Genomic DNA, 18,306 nt, shown 5'->3' on the forward strand with positions numbered 1-18,306 from the left:
AATGCCTTAACTAGTAAATTCTAGCATTGCTACAAATATAATTTGCTGATGTCTTTATGCCCTCTGATGAGAAGTATAATAAGAAAAACATTCTTTGAAACTCCGCGGAATAAGGACTTTGTAAATTGTTTTTGGGAGTATTCAGTCGAACAATAAATTTTTATTGTAAAGTTCAACTTACAGTTTTAATTTTACAAACATATAGACGCTCATTATACAGCTACGATATTACAACGCCAAAGAACTGTTATTTGACTCTTTTGTTAACATGTATCTGTTGTTAACATGTATTTGTTGTTAAAAATGAATCTGTTGTTAAAATGAATCTGTTGTTAAAAATGAATCTGTTGTTAAAAATGAATCTGTTGTTAAAAATGAATCTGTTGTTAAAAATGAATCTGTTGTTAAAAATGAATCTGTTGTTAAAATGAATCTGTTGTTAAAATGAATCTGTTGTTAAAAATGAATCTGTTGTTAAAAATGAATCTGTTGTTAAAATGAATCTGTTGTTAAAAATGAATCTGTTGTTAAAAATGAATCTGTTGTTAAAAATGAATCTGTTGTTAAAAATGAATCTGTTGTTAAAAATGAATCTGTTGTTAAAATGAATCTGTTGTTAAAAATGAATCTGTTGTTAAAAATGAATCTGTTGTTAAAATGAATCTGTTGTTAAAATGAATCTGTTGTTAAAAATGAATCTGTTGTTAAAAATGAATCTGTTGTTAAAATGAATCTGTTGTTAAAAATGAATCTGTTGTTAAAAATGAATCTGTTGTTAAAAATGAATCTGTTGTTAAAATGAATCTGTTGTTAAAAATGAATCTGTTGTTAAAAATGAATCTGTTGTTAAAAATGAATCTGTTGTTAAAATGAATCTGCCGTTAAAATGAATCTGCTGTTAAAATGAATCTGCTGTTAAAATGAATCTGCTGTTAAAATGAATCTGCCGTTAAAATGAATCTGCTGTTAAAATGAATCTGCCGTTAAAATGAATCTGTTGTTAAAATATATCTGTTGTTAAAATGTATTTGTTGTTAAAATGTATTTGTTGTTAAAATGTATTTGTTGTTAAATTGTATCTGTTGTCAAAATGTATTTGTTGCTGCATGTTTTATACCAGACACACATACATAATATACACCCATCCATGCCATACAGACATCACCCCCCTTCCCGCTCCGACAATATAGCACTTGGCTGAATACAAACCGTGCAGAAATAAAAACATTGTTTAGAAACTTATTCTTCTGTACTTTCACGTAGCAATTCAAAGGCAAAAAAAAGAAAAGAAAGAAAGAATAAACTAAAAAATCAATTTTTTTAAATATCATTAGCAAAATAAACTCTTAATAATCTGAAGACATTGTCGCTAAGAAAATTTGCAGGAAACAATGATTTCATAAGGTAAATAAAAAAGGAATTCAAGAAATACGTTTTTTTTTTTTTAAATGATTACTCAATAATGATTAATGAAGAAAAGAACAATTCTTTTTAAGTGATCTAAGCATTAGAGGGGGGAAATGGTAGCTTTATCTTAGAGTGTACTAGCAGGGCTACTCAGCATTTCCCGGGATTAAAATTTAACATATTTCTATTAAAACTTCTATCTACCTTCTATCTTTGTCTCTTTTCCCTCTTACATTTCCCTTACCCCCTCCCCGAACTCTTTTATCTTCTCTGCCCAGCCCATTCCTCTCAAGTTAGACATACACACATAAACACAGACAACTTTCTTTCTGTGGAATTTGTCAGCATTTTCTTTCAAAATTAGTACGCAATAACATTGATCCTACCCCCCTCTTTGATAAAACCCAACCCAGTTGACTCAAAGAACAAAAAAAAATTTTTTTCTAAATTTTTGATATTTTTCACCTGGGACAATACTGATTCAGAAGATATCAACATTGTGGGTTTTTGTTTTGCCATTTTTTACTTTTAGTTGGACATACAAACACACAAGTAAGTTTTTTTTATATATATTATAGACTAGCGGGGGTACCCGGCGTTGCCCGGATGTTTGGAGGTGTGTGCTGGTGGTGGGGGTAGATTAAAACAACCTTGTTAAAAAAAAAAACGTTGGCCAGTTGTTTATAGGTGTAAAAAAAAAAAGCAGGCTTGAACCCCAAACGTTTGACGCAGAGGTGGAAAAATGGAAAAAAAAAACCCTGCGACCTAACCATCTCGACCACGGGAACAGATGAATTGATAAGTGTGTTAAGTTGACGTTTATAAACCGAGATTAGCAGGTGCGACAACGTCAAGTTGCGGAAGCCAGTTTCTGTTTTCCCCGCTACACGGCGATCAAACAATAAAAAAAAACTAACGTAAAGCAAACGAACGATGAAAACAGAAAAACGAACATGTGGAAAAAAATCGGTGGGTACCCGGGTGTTTTTTGGTGTCGCTAAGAATAAGCGAAGTAAAAAAAAAAAAAAAAGCAGAAAAACGAACGTTACATGAAAAATGGCTTAAATAACACTGATTCAATATTTAAATTTAAAAAATCGAAAAAAACAAACCCCATCTCACACCACAATTCGAACCCAAAACGTTTAGATAATGAACCAAGGCCTTAACCAACTCAGTTAACTTTGCGAAATTTGTTCGGTTTTTCAACTATTTAAAGTAAATCAGGTCATGACGTCATCTGACGCATGTGTAGAATCGGTCATTGTCACGAGAGGACCGTTTTGTTGCCCCCCCCCCCTGTCGAAAATTGTCGATTTCGGGGTGAAAAAGTTAACATTTTTGGCCAATTTTTCGATATTTTTCGAGCAAAAGATGGAGTTTCGATATGATACCAAATTTGTGAATTTTCGTTGCGTCTGTCGAAAGTTTTTAGTAGACACACAAACACACATACAAACATACATACACACATTTTCGCTTTTATATATACAGATTATGCTAATATTTTAAACAACTATGCATAAAATAAATGACAATGGGCATAAAAAATGTTACACAAAACTCAGCAATAATTTTCAAGATATCAACGACTTAGAAAACAATGAAGAATTCAAGTAATTAATTCTCACTGACAATTCCCTGTCAAGAATGATAAGTTATTGAATCGGATCATTTTCAATATTATCCGTAATTTATCTGGAAGGAATCAATTAATTTTCACGATGGATTCTGATCAAATATCTATTAAAATAAAGTCATATTCCTGCCTGTTGTTCACAATTTGATTTCTACGTACAAAAGGCATATTGTTTCGCAAATTAATTTTTATACTGAAAACAGACTTTTATACACTTTCATTCCAACATGATTTCTATATATACTATTTATTCAAAGGAAATCTACATTCAAGGAGTAACTTCACTTGCATATTTACATGAAAGAAATCTATTCTAATAATTAGCTCCATGTTATGTTTGTTTTAATTGTTCTATATAAAAATATTATTTAAAGTTGATTTATTTATTTTTTATTTATATTTATTTATTTTCAATTATTATTAGTCGGCATCAGTTACATTTAAACCGGAAATAAGTTTGTTTCTTTTTTTTTTTTTTTTTAAAGCTATTAGAGTTATTTTCCCGTTTTAAGCTATTAGAGTTATTTTCCCGTTTTAAGCTATTAGAGTTATTTTCCCGTTTTAAGCTATTAGAGTTATTTTCTCGTTTTAAGCTATTAGAGTTATTTTCCCGTTTTAAGCTATTAGAGTTATTTTCTCGTTTTAAGCTATTAGAGTTATTTTCCCGTTTTAAGCTATTAGAGTTATTTTCTCGTTTTAAGCTATTAGAGTTATTTTCCCGTTTTAAGCTATTAGAGTTATTTTCTCGTTTTAAGCTATTAGAGTTATTTCTCAGTTTGATTTTTATGGGGGAAAGATGGATGTGTTTTATGCTCCCCTAAATCCAACACGTGGTCCACTTTCAGGAAAATCATCAGAAGTCAGGTTATTTGGTGTATCTTAAATAATATGTAACTAAAGCCTCCACTTGGTAATTTTTCAACCTGACAACGCCAAGTAGATACAGCTAGTATATATATGGCAAAAACAATGGTAGATTAGGGTTTATGTTTGGGCAAAGATCACGGTGTAGTATCTGTTCTGATGCTACACTTAGTCTTTTCTTTTCTCGGTCGGTGGCGGAGAAATCATTCATGACCGAGACAATTTCTACTTTTGTCCCTATCCAGAGTACCCCTTTTTAGTGAGCTGAATTTTTCCCACATTAAAAACCGATCTTGCGTTTAACTCTGCCCTCGTGGTGAGGCAAGTAAATAGGAACATTTATGTATGATCAAATACATGTTTGCATTTCATGATTTTTTTAATCTCTTCGTTCGATTATCGTAGTCTGAGTCTATCAATCACTAAAACAAAACAAAAAAAAAAAAACTCTTCAACATTTTCCCTCCATTACAGAAAGAAAATAATTGATGAGATCATTTACAAATCAGAAAACATTCTGCCAAAACTGTTAAATATATGAGCATCAATTATTTACCAATGATACACACTGATTGAATTCATTAGAAGAAAGAAAAAGTTTTTTTTAACTCACAATTCCTACAATTTTGCTTGTGGCATTTTTTTTTTCAAACATGTAATCACGCTAAATAAAAATTTTCTTTTCTTGGAAATTTGCATTCAAAGTCAACAGAAAATCCAAAATTAGACAAATTGGCCCAAGGAACATTTTGTTTTAAGTTTCAAAAGAAAGAAATAAAGCAACACAAAGAAATAAATGAAAAATAGTTTTAGGCTTTCGTTGTCTTTAAGAACTATTTATCAATCAAGTTAACTTAGTGTTATTCAACATTTTAAATAGAAACACATTTTGTGGTTATTTTTATATTCCTGATTAATGCAGAAAATAAATTTGAAATCGGTTGCCTTTTTTCTTTTAATATTTTTTAAAAATAATAATAAAAATATAATATTTTAACTAGCCATTCCTAACAGGTGTTGCTTAAAGTATAATATAGTCATTTAAGTTAAGATTTTTTTTTTTTGGGGGGGGGGTGCATATTTTTATGGTTACACAGGAAAAAATAATAAAATCTGTTTTTATTCTTCTATAATTTAAATAATAAATAAAATTTAGATTTAAAGTGAAAAAAAATAAAATAAAATAATAAAAAAAAAACTGCCGAACTTAATCTATATATATATAAAAGCGAAAATGTATGTATGTATGTACGCTTTTCCTCGATGTCCACAAAAGGCTTCTTTCAGAGAAGCGCTTGCTCGGTTCACAACTTCTTAAAACTTTTTATATCATCTATAAATTGTAATATCTCAGAGTTATCCACGGATCTCGCCTGTCTATTTAATTTTATTGACTTTCAAACGTTAATTATTCGACATTTCCCGCATCGGCACGCGTTACATTCGGTTTTCGGTATAAAAAAAAAAGCGAAACTTGACTCTAATCACAGGCTGAAAGCCACTTGCCCGCGCGCCCTCCGGGGCCCGGGTGACATGATCAAAGTGTAGTATCTGTTCCGGCAGATGCTGCAAGCTATGACTAGCTATGACTAGCAAAGACCAGATGTGGGGGCAACCCCACATGCTTGACCTTTAACCAGCTCCCATTTCCCTCCTCTCGGGAGCTGGTCCCCTTTTTCCCTTCCACCTCCCTTGACTCCTCACAATAAAAATTGGCCTTGTGCCTAATTTGCTCGGTGGGGGAGCAAATAAATACCCACAGGCCGAAAGCCCCCCCCCCCCGCTTCGGCGGCACAGGGGACAAGATCAAATTGTAGTATCTGTTCCAACAGATGCTGCAAGCTATGACTAGCAAAGACCATATGTGGGGGTAACCCCACATATCTGACCTTGGTCAATGTAGGGGCAACCCTTCATACCAACAGTTACTATCCAGCTCCCATTTCCTACCTCTCGGGAGCTGGTCCCCCCTTTCCCTCCCCCCATCTCCACATTAAAAAACGGCCTTGTGCTTAATTTGCTCAGTGGGGAAGCAAATAAATCCCACAGGCCGAAAGCCAGTTGTCTCAAGAGAGCTAAGTAACGTTTGTTCAATGTCGACTTCGTCATATCAGACTGTAGCTTTCATTTCGCTCCTCCTAATAAATAGGGAGCGGGTTTTTAAAAACAAACAAACCGATTTATTCACCTCATTCAAAACTGTCCCGCACAAAATGCTAACTGCTGAATACCTATCGCCGTCACGTCAATCAAAAATGCGCACCTTTTTTTTTTCTTAACACTTAACTATTTTCCAACTGCGCGTCGTGAAGGCTACGTTTTTTTTTTTTCACGGGCACCTGTTTTTTTTTTCACATTTTCAGGTTTTTTTCACATACCGCGAAAAACACCCAGGCAACGCTGGGTACCCCTCGCTAGTGTAAGATAAAAGGATACTAGTGCACTTATTGATCCGTGCTGAAATAATAACGTTATTATTTAAAAAGCCATTCTTAACATGGGGAGGGGAGGATAGGGTGTTTTGTACCTATTCTATACTTTTACCTTACAACTGAATAAAAAAACATCATAAAACTTTAATTAAACTTGGAAATACGATTTAAAAAATAGCGCAGGTCAGTAAGTGCACTAGCAGCGATAAAAGAAGGGAGAAAAATCTTTGCAAGTTAAAATACGAGTTACTACCACCACCCTAGTATGTATGTATGTGTCATGGCTTCCATGTTATAAATTATTCAGTGATCGGGAGATCCTATTTATTAAAAAGGAGGATAGAAGGTGATAATATACTACAAGCATTACATTAGTATATAGATATACTATGAACATTAAATTAGCGTGTTATCTTTTTCTGTCCTCTTTTTAATAAATAGGATCTCCCGATCACCGAAAATGCAATTAAAAAATAAATAAATTAAAACATAAAAATGATGTCGCTTTTGGGCCGTACATAAAACTAAAATATGCTTTCTTGATCTTCTGTCTAGAATCCAAGGGTAGTATCTGTTCTGTCCAAAGATGGTATAATGATATCGTGGGGTTTCATTTTGCATTGGGCGTCCATGCAATGGAAATATGTCACAAACTCCTATAAGGAGTTTGGAGATAAACCATAATAACCAGATATATTCTAACACTACATTAACCAGATTACTTAGATAATTTTACAGTTTTAACAAAAGCAGGGGTTTCATTCACATTGAACGTCCCCCCCCCCCAGAATGCCTAGCAGCAATATATTACATATGAAAACTGTTGCTGTGGAATTTCCACGGGCCCTGCTAGTTATTTATAATTCTTGCAAGCATAAAAATTTTCCTAACTGGAAACCTAAACCAATGGTGGTATTGTAGAGAACACATACGAAGGAAGAACACAACAACCTAGATATAATTTCCATCTGAACGTTTTATTTACCCATCATGCATTGTCTGAAATAAATTAGCGTCATTTTATTTATTTATTGTTTCACATTTTTATGGTTAAATAAAATTTCAGCTTTTATTATTTTATTATGTCAACCAGCCTGAGTGCCCGGCGTTGCCCGGGTGTTTGTAGGTGTGTGTTGGGCAAAAAAAAAAAAAAAAAAAGTTGTAGTAAGCAGGTAGGCTCGAACCCGTGATGACGCGAAGGCGGAAAAGAAAATGGAGGTGTGTGTAAGGGTGTCGGTTGAGAAAAAAAAAAAAAAAAAAAAAATGGTAGTAGGCAAGCTGGCTCAAACCCTTACCATGAAGGAAGAAAAGAAAGTGAAAAAAAAAAAAAAAAAAAAAAAAAGACGTGACGCTTTTGCCAAACCGGAAGTGACGTAGGTTTAAATTAAGGCTAGACAATTGAAAAGAAGCGATGACTTTCAAAAATAGCGGCGAAAAAAGGAACCCCTTCCTATAGAAAAGTGCCCAGTTGAGGGTGAAGGAATTAAGGTTTTTGGCCAATTTTTCGATATTTGTCATCAAGCTTCAAAATAATACTGATCTTGTGAACATCCATCGCCTCTGTCAAAAGTTTTTACGACACATACATACGTACATACATAAATTTAAACAAACAGGTGAGATTTATATTATAGATGACCAAGAGAAAGGATTAATTATAGTAGCAAAACAAATACTACACTTTAACGTTAATTCTATTTTTTAAATAAAAACAAACCAAATGATAAAATATTGTAACATCAGCCAATATTCGGAGGAGACATAAAATAAATTTTCTAGGTCAGTACCAAAACATGGATAAATCCTATTTTAATCACTAAATTATTTATAGTGAAATAAGTTGGGTTTTTTCCTGCTTTTTGTTTCATAGTTAATAATACTCTAATACTTATATGTATTTTTAATTATATTTTCCGGGCAATACCATGACACAGATCTGCTTATATTATATACTAGCAGGGATACCCGGCGTTACCTAGGTGTTTGTAGATTCAAACCCTATGTTTTAAAAAAATCAGAAAAACAAAAAAATAAGAACAGGAAAAATAAAAAAATAAAAAGTTTTGGTAGGTAGGTAGTATCGAACCTGAAAGGAAAGTAACTGAAAGCAATTTTAATTATTAGTTTATAAATGACAGGTGCGCGGCAAACTTAATTAGGTCAGAGAACCACACTTAATTTTAATTGCGGGATAGTTCTTTTGGGTTTGTTTTTTTTACCTAACTTCATCTGGTTTTGTTTCCCTAACGTGTTGGGGAAAACTAGCTCCCCCTTTATTAGGAGGAGTGTCCAAATGAAAGCAATTGTCTGATATGACGGTTAAAACCGATATGGACCAAACATCCATCGCTTTCTGGACGTTCCCGGTCCATAGCCGAGAACTGCTCATTAGTTTCATACAAAAAAGCTAAATCAACGTGGGAAGCCAAAATAGCAATAATTTTTGTAAAAGTCGCTATAAATAAATCTAGCCGTGACACGCGTTTGCAATTCGTACATATTATGATCTACACGGTATATAAGAAGTTCTAAGCGATAGTAACCCCCCTTCCCTGAGAAACCCGCACGTTTTGTCTTTTATATGTATAGATACTGTTGTTGTTGTTTGGCTGCTATCAGGTTTTAGTGATTTTCTAGGTAGTTAGACATAACACATAACCTCAACAATATTTAAGCACTTCAGGAAAGAAAACAACACGCCCCTATACATAAACACCTCATCAAACTCTAACCCATCAATTATCAAGCAAATACCAAAATCCATCAACCACACGCACTGTGAAAACTTTTCTAATGTTAGTATTTTTAACAATAAAAAGATATCTTACAATAAAGCATTAAAGGATAGCAGATACAAGCAACAACAAAAAAACAAATAAAAAGCAACAATCTAATTTAACACTAACCTTAATAGCGAAAACAGAAAACAGCAACACTGAAAAGTCATTCCTCAAACTTGTATAGCAACACTTCCCAGAATCAAACTTTACAACATTTTAACAAAAATAACCTGAAAATCAGCACTAAACACTGTGTAATATATATATATATATATATATATATATATATATATATATATATATATATATATATATTATATGCCAAAGATTTAACATCTTTATCGAATGCACATTACAATTCTTTTTATTTTTCAAATAGTATATTTATGCTTAAAACATCCCGTTGTGCATCTTCCTTTGTCTTATGTTTTTGCTGTTATTTTAATAAATTTAAAATCTGCACTTTTCCATTGATCTGAACAAAGCCAGTAAAGATCTCACTTTTGATGATTTTATTCTTTTGTTTAATTTCTTTTCTTTGTGTTTTTACTCAAATGTCTTGGAAGTTTTTCAACCTTTAAAAGTGTGCATATATATATATATATATATATGTATATGCAAAGGAAAATGTTTTTAGTTTGCTAAACTATAACCAAGACGTCTTCATTCCATAAACATCTATCTCATAATGACAATCACACTAAAGACATACAAATAAAAATGCTAACCTCAGAAAAGGACCTAGGTAATGTGAGAATTAAGGAATCACCAGAAATTCAAACGATCTTTCGCATGACTAGGTCTCAACAAGTCTTTCTCAGTGATTTAGAATACAGGCCTTCCTGATTGATTTGAAAATATACTTGTGTTTGTAATGTGAAATAAATGATTTTAAGTTTCTGAATTTTTGAGATGAGGATTGGTTATTCATATTATTTGGATTCATTGGACTACTACTCTCATCTTGAATTACCGAGTGTCATTTTCATAACGTTTGGATCAATGTAACCTCCAACCTTCTTCAGGTATGTCTTGCCAAACCCTGGAATCTTTCTGTCGAACTCAGGAGTCTGAACAAAATTTCAAATGGAACCCTTTATATGGAAGTAGCATACTCCCGTTCCATCAGCCATGACTGGATCCAAGTGCTACGTAATTTGCAATTGTATTTTTCCGTTGCCACACTGAGAATTGAACTTCAACCTTGAGGAGAATATCACTTTTATAATTGACTTTTTCCAAGTACTCTGACCACTACACCACAGGTCCTTTGTTGTGTTTGTAATCTTTATATTAATATGATAGCGTGTGTGTTATTTTGTGTGTCACACACCTTTTTTTTTTTTTTGAGTGACTGTGGTTTAATTGTTATGGACTTCCATTTCTTGTACTAAATAATTTTACCAAGAATTCTTCAAAAATTTTGGTTTCGGTTTGGATTATAACGGAAGGAACTGAAGTTATACATGTGTGTATTTTTTTTTTTCATAAGTTTTGGTTTCAGTTTCGATTCAAGCTGATGTACCTTATATATGGATATATATTTTTTTTTATTTTTGAAATCGCAACTTTATAATATATAAGAATCGATAGAAAATTGACTCTATAATAATATATATGAAATCTGCGTAAATTGAAATATCCCATTTAAGCATATTTTACAACCGGTCTATGCCAGCCGTCCCTGCTAGTTTAGATAAATACTTTTGCAGTTTTAACAAAAGAGCTACAATAATATCAGGGTATCTCCATTTATACTGAACATCCACAGAATGCCAACATCAATCTATATATCTATAAAAGTGAAATTGTCTGTGAGTGTGTACATTTCCCTACCAAACTACTCTGCCAATTATCAGTCTACAGACTCGAGATTTGACATAAGGGGTATTGAGATTTGGGAAAATCTTTTTAATCGGTTTTCGGCCAGAAATTGGGCTGTCAAAGGGTCAAAGTTCAATGATTTCACCAAACTCTTCTGCCAATTTTGAGTCTAAACACTTGAATTTTAGATGTAGGTTACTTGGACAAACTTTTTAATTTTATTTCAGCCCCAAACAATAAATGTTAAGATCAAAATTGGGGTCAAATTTAAAAAAGAAAAATGTAACCTTTGCGATCTCTACCAAATTACTCAGCCAATTTTTGGTTTAAACATTTGAAATTTTACATAAAGTGTATTCAAACATAGGGCAAGCTTTTTTATCGGTTTTTGGCCGAAAATTTGGCTGCCAAGGGGTCAAACTTAAAAAGATTTGACCTCTGTGATCTCTAGCAAACTATTCAGCCAATTTTGGGTCTAAACATTTGAAATTTTACATAAAGGGTATTCAGACATGCTACAAGCTTTTTAATCAGTTTTGGGGCAAAAATTTGGTTGGCAAGAGGTCACAGTTGAAAGAGTTAACCTGTGCAAACTCTACCAAACTCCTCTGTCAATTTTTGGTCTAAACACTTGAAATTTTAGATGTAGGTTACCTTAGCATGAGTTAAACTTTTTAATATATATATATATATATATATATATATATATATATATATATATATATATATATATATACATACATACATATGCACATAAAATTATGAACAGTACATAAGGCCCGATCAAAGCTGGGCTGAACTGCTAGTATACCACGTATGAAAGAGTTTGCTGTGGAATTTCCATGCGTCCTGCTCGTGTGAAATAAATAATCTTGTTCTATATTCAACTGCAAAAAATAGCAGTTAATTATGTGTATATATATATATATATATATATATATATATATACACACACACACAAAATGTATGGTGAAGCCAAAAAGAAGTTTCATGTAATATGTAATTTATTTCAATTGCATCAATCAGGTTCTCCAGACGAAAACTATGATTTACTTACATGAAAAAAGGCATGGAAACCATCCAATGCTGATGTTGCAAATAATGTTGTTATGATGTTTCATTATTATTCCAAAATAAAAAGATGGAGACCTGACCAACAACGTGAATTACACTCTCGGCATCGTTGGTATGATTTTGACTTGTTTGTGACATGGAAAGATTGTGTTTAAATATGTTTTTATCCCCCCCCCCATAGTCTGAAGAGTTTGCTGCATTCAAAAATACTGTGATAATATTTTTACTGTTTGTTCTTTGTTTGCTAACGAAAAAAAATAAAAACATGTGTTTTCAAAAATTGTGAATTATATATATATATATATATATATATATATATATATATATATATATATGTATATATATGTATATGTGTGTGTGTGTGTGTGTAGTAAGTAGTAAGTTATAAAATATATATGACTTGCTACCTAGCTCTACCTATGTATTGAGCATTGTTGAAGTAAATAAGTTTATGCATAAATCTATACTTTCATATATTAATTTATGTGATTAAATGAAGTAGTCATATATATATATATTTTTTTTTTTTTTTTTTTTTTTTACACAGTGATCACCACTTATCAAGGCCCGGAAGCCACTCAGGGATAAGGGTTATTGCAAGTACATCACGTTAGTGAGGAGATTTTATGAAGTGTTTAATTAGGGGGGGCGGTTCATAAGGAATTTGTTAACATTAGACTTAAAGACATCCAAGTTGTAGTCCGGAGGGAAGCAGGCAGACGGAACAGAGTTCCACAGGCGTGCAGTTCTAAGAAAGAAGCTTTGCTCATGAAATCCGCGTTTTGATTTAGGCACAGATATAGAGTGGGGGAAATTTTTCACAGTGGATTCAGCTAGACGGGTGATTTTCGTGAAAGTTTGGCGAGGGGGGACCAGAGATTGGAGTTCAGACGAGCACCTGCCATGAAAATAACGATAAAACAAGGATAGGCTCGCAACGTCTCTTCTGTGGGAGAGGGGTTGCAGGGTAGAGAAAAGGGCATCCCCCACTAAACCACGAAGTCTATTTTGTACTCTGTCAAGGCATGATAGGCTGTTTTTGGCAGCTCCTGCCCAGATATGGCAACAGTATTCCATCCTTGGCCGTACTTGGCTTTTATATAGATAGAGAATTGCATCAGTAGTGAGATATCTTCTGGAGCGGTAGAAGGATCCCACCATCTTTCCTGCGACCTTGGCAACAGACTTGATGTACGTGTTCCATTTCAGATCAGGAGTAAAGGTCAAACCCAGAAGCTTGTCAAAACACGGGGCCTCACCCAGACGAGAGCCATCCATCACAATTGATGCCAGCTGGGGATCAGAGCGTTGATGATGTAAGGATAGGAGTTTGGTTTTAGATGCATTAAAGGTAACTAGCCACATCTTCCCCCACTGAACCACGCGCTCGAGATCAGAGGAGAGAGAATCAGAGAGAACTTCGTCATTTACAGCCTTTGATGTGTTGCCGTAGATGGTCGTGTCATCAGCATAGATGTTAACGAATGATTTAAGTATGTGTTTAGGGAGGTCATTGATGTAGATCAGGAAGAGAGTTGGGCCGAGAATTGACCCCTGAGGGACTCCAGCATTTATATTGCAGGCCTCCGATTTTTGTCCATCTACCACTACTCTTATGAGCCTATCGGAGAGAAATGATTTAATGATTGAGAAAACATTTCCAGTTATACCGTAGCTGGAAATCTTGTGAAGTAGACCCTTATGCCATACTTTGTCAAAGGCCTTTGATATGTCAAGAGCAATTGCCCTAGAAAGGAAGCCTTTGTCAAGAGATTCACTAATCCTGTGGGATATAACCGTCAGCACATCTGCAGTAGATCTTGCAGAGCGGAAACCATATTGTGTGTCACTAAGAAGGTTGTTTCTGCTGAGGTGGTTGACTATTTCTCTATTTAATATTGATTCCAGTAACTTACTCATAACACAGAGAAGACTTATTGGTCTGTATTGAGAGGGAGATGACTTATCACCTGAATTCTTAAATACAGGGCAAACTGATGAGGTCTTCCAGGGGGTCGGAAAGCACTTCTCCTTAAGGCAGCGCTTAAATAGTTTCGTAACTATGGGAGCAAGTTCTGGTTGAAGCTTTTTTAACACTATAATTGGGATGCCATCAGGGCCAGTTGCTTTACTGGAATCTAGGTTTTTTATTAGCTTGGCGACCTCATGCACGGATATTTGTATATTACCTAGCTTGTTCTGTGTTATAGGAGGAAATATGGGGAGTTGATGGCCTTCGTCGCATAGGGTAGAATTAGCTGCAAAGTTCTTTGCAAATAGTTTGGCCTTGTCTGACGCTGACGAGATAACCTCTGGTCCATTGATAATGGTTGGGATAGAACGCACACTTCTGTTCAGGATCCTATTTGTTATTTGCCAAAACTGGTGGGAACCAAGCCGCTGATCAGCTACCTTGGATTTAACAGACTGGGCATATAGCTCTCTTGCATTTTTTATTACTCTTTTACAGTGGTTGCTGGCAGTCCTGAAAGCAGCTTTAGTCTCAGTGCATCTATTACGTTGGTAGTTATGGAAAAAGTGATTTCTGTGCGCGATAGCAGCAGCACATTCTGGGGAGAACCATGGCTGGCTGTTAGGTTTTTGTTGGAATTTTTTTGATGGTATGAATTGGTCTATGCCTACAATTAACGATTCGGTCAGATCTGATACTATAGAGGACACTTCCTTTTTAAACATGGAGTGCAGAGGTAAATCAGATATGAATGTACGGAAGCTATCCCAGTCAGCCATAGAGTATCGGTATACAGTACGGTGGAGGGGTACGTCTGATGGCTTCTTACATTTTGTTTTTATCTTAACTGATACGACGGAGTGGTCGGAGGATCCTAAAGGAGAATGAACGGTACATGAACATAGCTCAGGGGAAGTTGAAAGAAAAAGGTCTAAGAGGCTTGCATATTGATTGGGTGTATCGGGCACACGGGTGGGTTCGCGAACAATCTGAGTGAGGTCATAAGCAATGGCAAAATCATGACAAAACCTCCCCTCATCATCTGTCTTATTTGAATGGGTCAGCCATTCCACGTTATGGACGTTGAAGTCACCACAGATGTGGATGTTAGCCGAGGGATGTGAAGACAGTATGTGGTCTATTTTCTCAGATATGCTCTTAAAGATAGTAACTCCGCTGTTGTGGGGCCTATAGAGGGCAAATATAAATGCAGTGGTGTTAGCAAGTGCAACCCTGAAGCACATATAGGGTAAATTAGGATCTTCTCTAGAGATATCCCTGCCACATGGGAAGCCATCCTTAATGTAGGCACATATTCCATGCCCATGGCGATCTTGGGAGTCAGATTTAGCTGTTAAATTGGAGTATCCATTAATTATGAACTCATCTAGGGAAGTGGTCGGCCCTATTCCAGTTTCACATAGAAATAATATGTCCGGTTTCGTCTCCTGTAATTGGGTTTCAACCTCTGGAAGGTTGGAACGTAGACCCCTGATATTGGAGAAGGAGACCTGGTAGTAGGGGTCTACGCTGGAAGATGGGGTTCTAGGTTTAATCGAGTTTTTATTCTGGAGATATTTCATGTTGAGGTTTGGGGATTTGTGGAATAGGTCGGCATACTTGGTTAGAGCAGTACAGAGAGGGAAAGTAAGAGAGAAAAAGACAGGAAATTTTTTTTTTTTATTTGTAGCACACGAAAAGGTAAAGCCGTAACAATTACCCACTAGTATGGCATCGAGAGGCCCCACCAGAGACTACTGCATGGTCCAGATCCACTCACCAAATGGCAATACAGCAGTCCCAGTACTTTGCGCCTGCTGATAGGACAGCCTCCTTAGTGGTTAATCCAAGGTTCGGGTCCCTGACTATCAGGCGGATAACGTCAGCCCAGACAAAACGTTTACCTCCAGCACCCTTACTAGTGACATGGCAACAAGGACAGACAAAGACAGAAAAATATCCGACATCTCAGACTACTGGTCACCAAGTAGTACCGACCTTTAAGCAGCTTTTTCTTCACCCTTTGTCAGAAACATCACTCATTGAATGAGGACTGAATGACAAAATAGGAGAAGCGAGAGTTACTGGAGCTGCCGATAACACATCCACTGTATTATCTACTCTCCAATATATATATATATATATATATATATATATATATATATATATATAGAGAGAGAGAGAGAGAGAGAGAGTTGCTTGAATCTGAAATAAACCAAGTTGTCAACTTTCTATACAGAAACAATCTACTTAGCAACAATCAATGTGGATTTCGTCCTGCAAGGTCTATAGAATATTGCACAGGATCAGTGAATCTGTTGGTGGAGGTTTCGTTTATAGGCTAAAGCTCTTGATATATCATGAACCCATGGTATAGTGGATAAAGTACTTAGTAAAATTCAGTTTTAAGTTACTCTCCTAGAAGTTGAACGTTCAATCCTCAGTGCGGGCAACACTGAAAAATATTTTCATAAATTACTAAGATCATGACTGATGGAACGAGAGCACGCTACCCCCAAGGATTTAATAAAGGTTTCCATTCAAAATTCTGTGCAGATTCTCAAGTGCAACAAAGATTTCTGAGTTCTACAAAATCCCCTTGAAGAAGGGCAAGGATTACATTAACCAAAAAGTCTCAAGATGAGAACAGCTGTCTGAAGAAATCGAATAATACGACCAATCAATCCTCATCTCAAAAAATTCAGAAACACAAAAAAGAAACATTTTTAATTCTAGTTTTCAAAAAAAAAAAAATATTGATTGAATCAAAACTTGTTTTTTTAAAAACAATTTAAAAAAAAATATTGATTGAATCAAAACTTGTTTTTTAAAAACAATTTAAAAAAAAATATTGATTGAATCAAAACTTGTTTTTTAAAAACAATTTAAAAAAAAATATTGATTGAATCAAAACTTGTTTTTTAAAAACAATTTTAAAAAAAATATTGATTGAATCAAAACTTGTTTTTTAAAAACAATTTAAAAAAAAATATTGATTGAATCAAAACTTGTTTTTTAAAAACAATTTAAAAAAAATATTGATTGAATCAAAACTTGTTTTTTAAAAACAATTTTAAAAAAAATATTGATTGAATCAAAACTTGTTTTTTAAAAACAATTTTAAAAAAAATATTGATTGAATCAAAACTTGTTTTGTAAAAACAATTTTAAAAAAAATATTGATTGAATCAAAACTTGTTTTTTAAAAACAATTTAAAAAAACAAAAAAACAGTTTATTTACCTGAAGTAACTCTTGCCTTAATGTCAGCTTTTTGTCAAGCTCATTCCAGTTTTTATGAAGTTTGTCAACTTTGAGTAGAGCTTCTTCAAGCATACCATCATCTGCCATGTCTTTCAGCTGATTCGTTAGATCTTTAATGGATGAGATGGAACCTTGGTGCTTTAACATTTCACCTTTTGTAGTCTGGAAGAGAGAAAAAAAAATTTTAAAATGTCATTGTTTTATCAAAATAAATACAGAAGATGAGATAAATCGAGAATGACGAAAAATAATCACATAAACATGAACAATGCTGCTGATAACAGAGTTGAGTAATATTTGATTACGACAACAGAAACCAGCTAAGAGATGGAAATGGAAGTTCACTTTTGGTTTTGATCACACAGAATTTTATTTTTTTCCCTTGGAAAAGTTAGCGTCTTTTTAAACTGAGAGATGAAACTTTGAAAAAGTCATATTTATGATCTACTTGAGTTTTTCCAAAACAAACGAAAAAAAAAAAAAAATGCCAGGTCAGATGAACTCCCTAGGTATTAGAGGTTCTGTTTTGTTTATAAATCTATAGATTTATAAAGGATTATCTTTTTCAAGTTGATATCTGGGTTGTCTTTCTGGTGTGGTGCCGGTGATATCTCTCTCTCTCTCTCACAAACACATATCTATATATATATATGTATTCTATCGCCGGGTTCAAATCTATCGACCGGTGTTATTCATGACACCCTGCACTAATGCTTCTTATGCGCAGATCATCATATAATGATTAGATCACTCTGACAGACATAAAAACATTTTTTAAAAAATAAATGATTAAATTTCAACAGTATTTCTTACGGTTAATGGTGGCCGAATGGATTAGGTCCTTGCTAATGAAGCCAGAGATGGCTTCTGTCACCAGATTCGAATCTATCGACTGGTGTTAATCGTGACACTCTGCACTGATGATTCCCGAAAGGATGAAACACTAGTGTCTGTAGGTATTTAATTATTATTATAGTAAATAATTTATATATATATATATATATATATATATATATATATATATATATATATATATATTCAAGCAGAGGGG

At 34.0% G+C, this 18,306-nt stretch overlaps 1 protein-coding gene across 7 annotated transcripts in view; it reads right to left on the reverse strand.

Annotated features, from left to right (window-relative positions):
- Window positions 1-18,306, reverse strand: part of LOC145241334 (dystrophin-like) — a 1,936,823-nt gene that overhangs the window by 1,347,017 nt on the left and 571,500 nt on the right. For all 7 annotated transcript variants that reach the window (XM_080104172.1, XM_080104173.1, XM_080104174.1 and 4 more), the window contains one exon: window positions 17,235-17,417. In XM_080104172.1, coding sequence (XP_079960298.1) covers window positions 17,235-17,417 — 183 coding nt within the window. The remainder of the gene's footprint in view (window positions 1-17,234; window positions 17,418-18,306) is intronic.

This window comes from Euprymna scolopes, chromosome 20 (genome assembly GCF_053919585.1).
Source record: "Euprymna scolopes isolate OS-2025 chromosome 20, ASM5391958v1, whole genome shotgun sequence".
Taxonomy (NCBI): Eukaryota; Metazoa; Mollusca; class Cephalopoda; order Sepiida; family Sepiolidae; genus Euprymna; species Euprymna scolopes.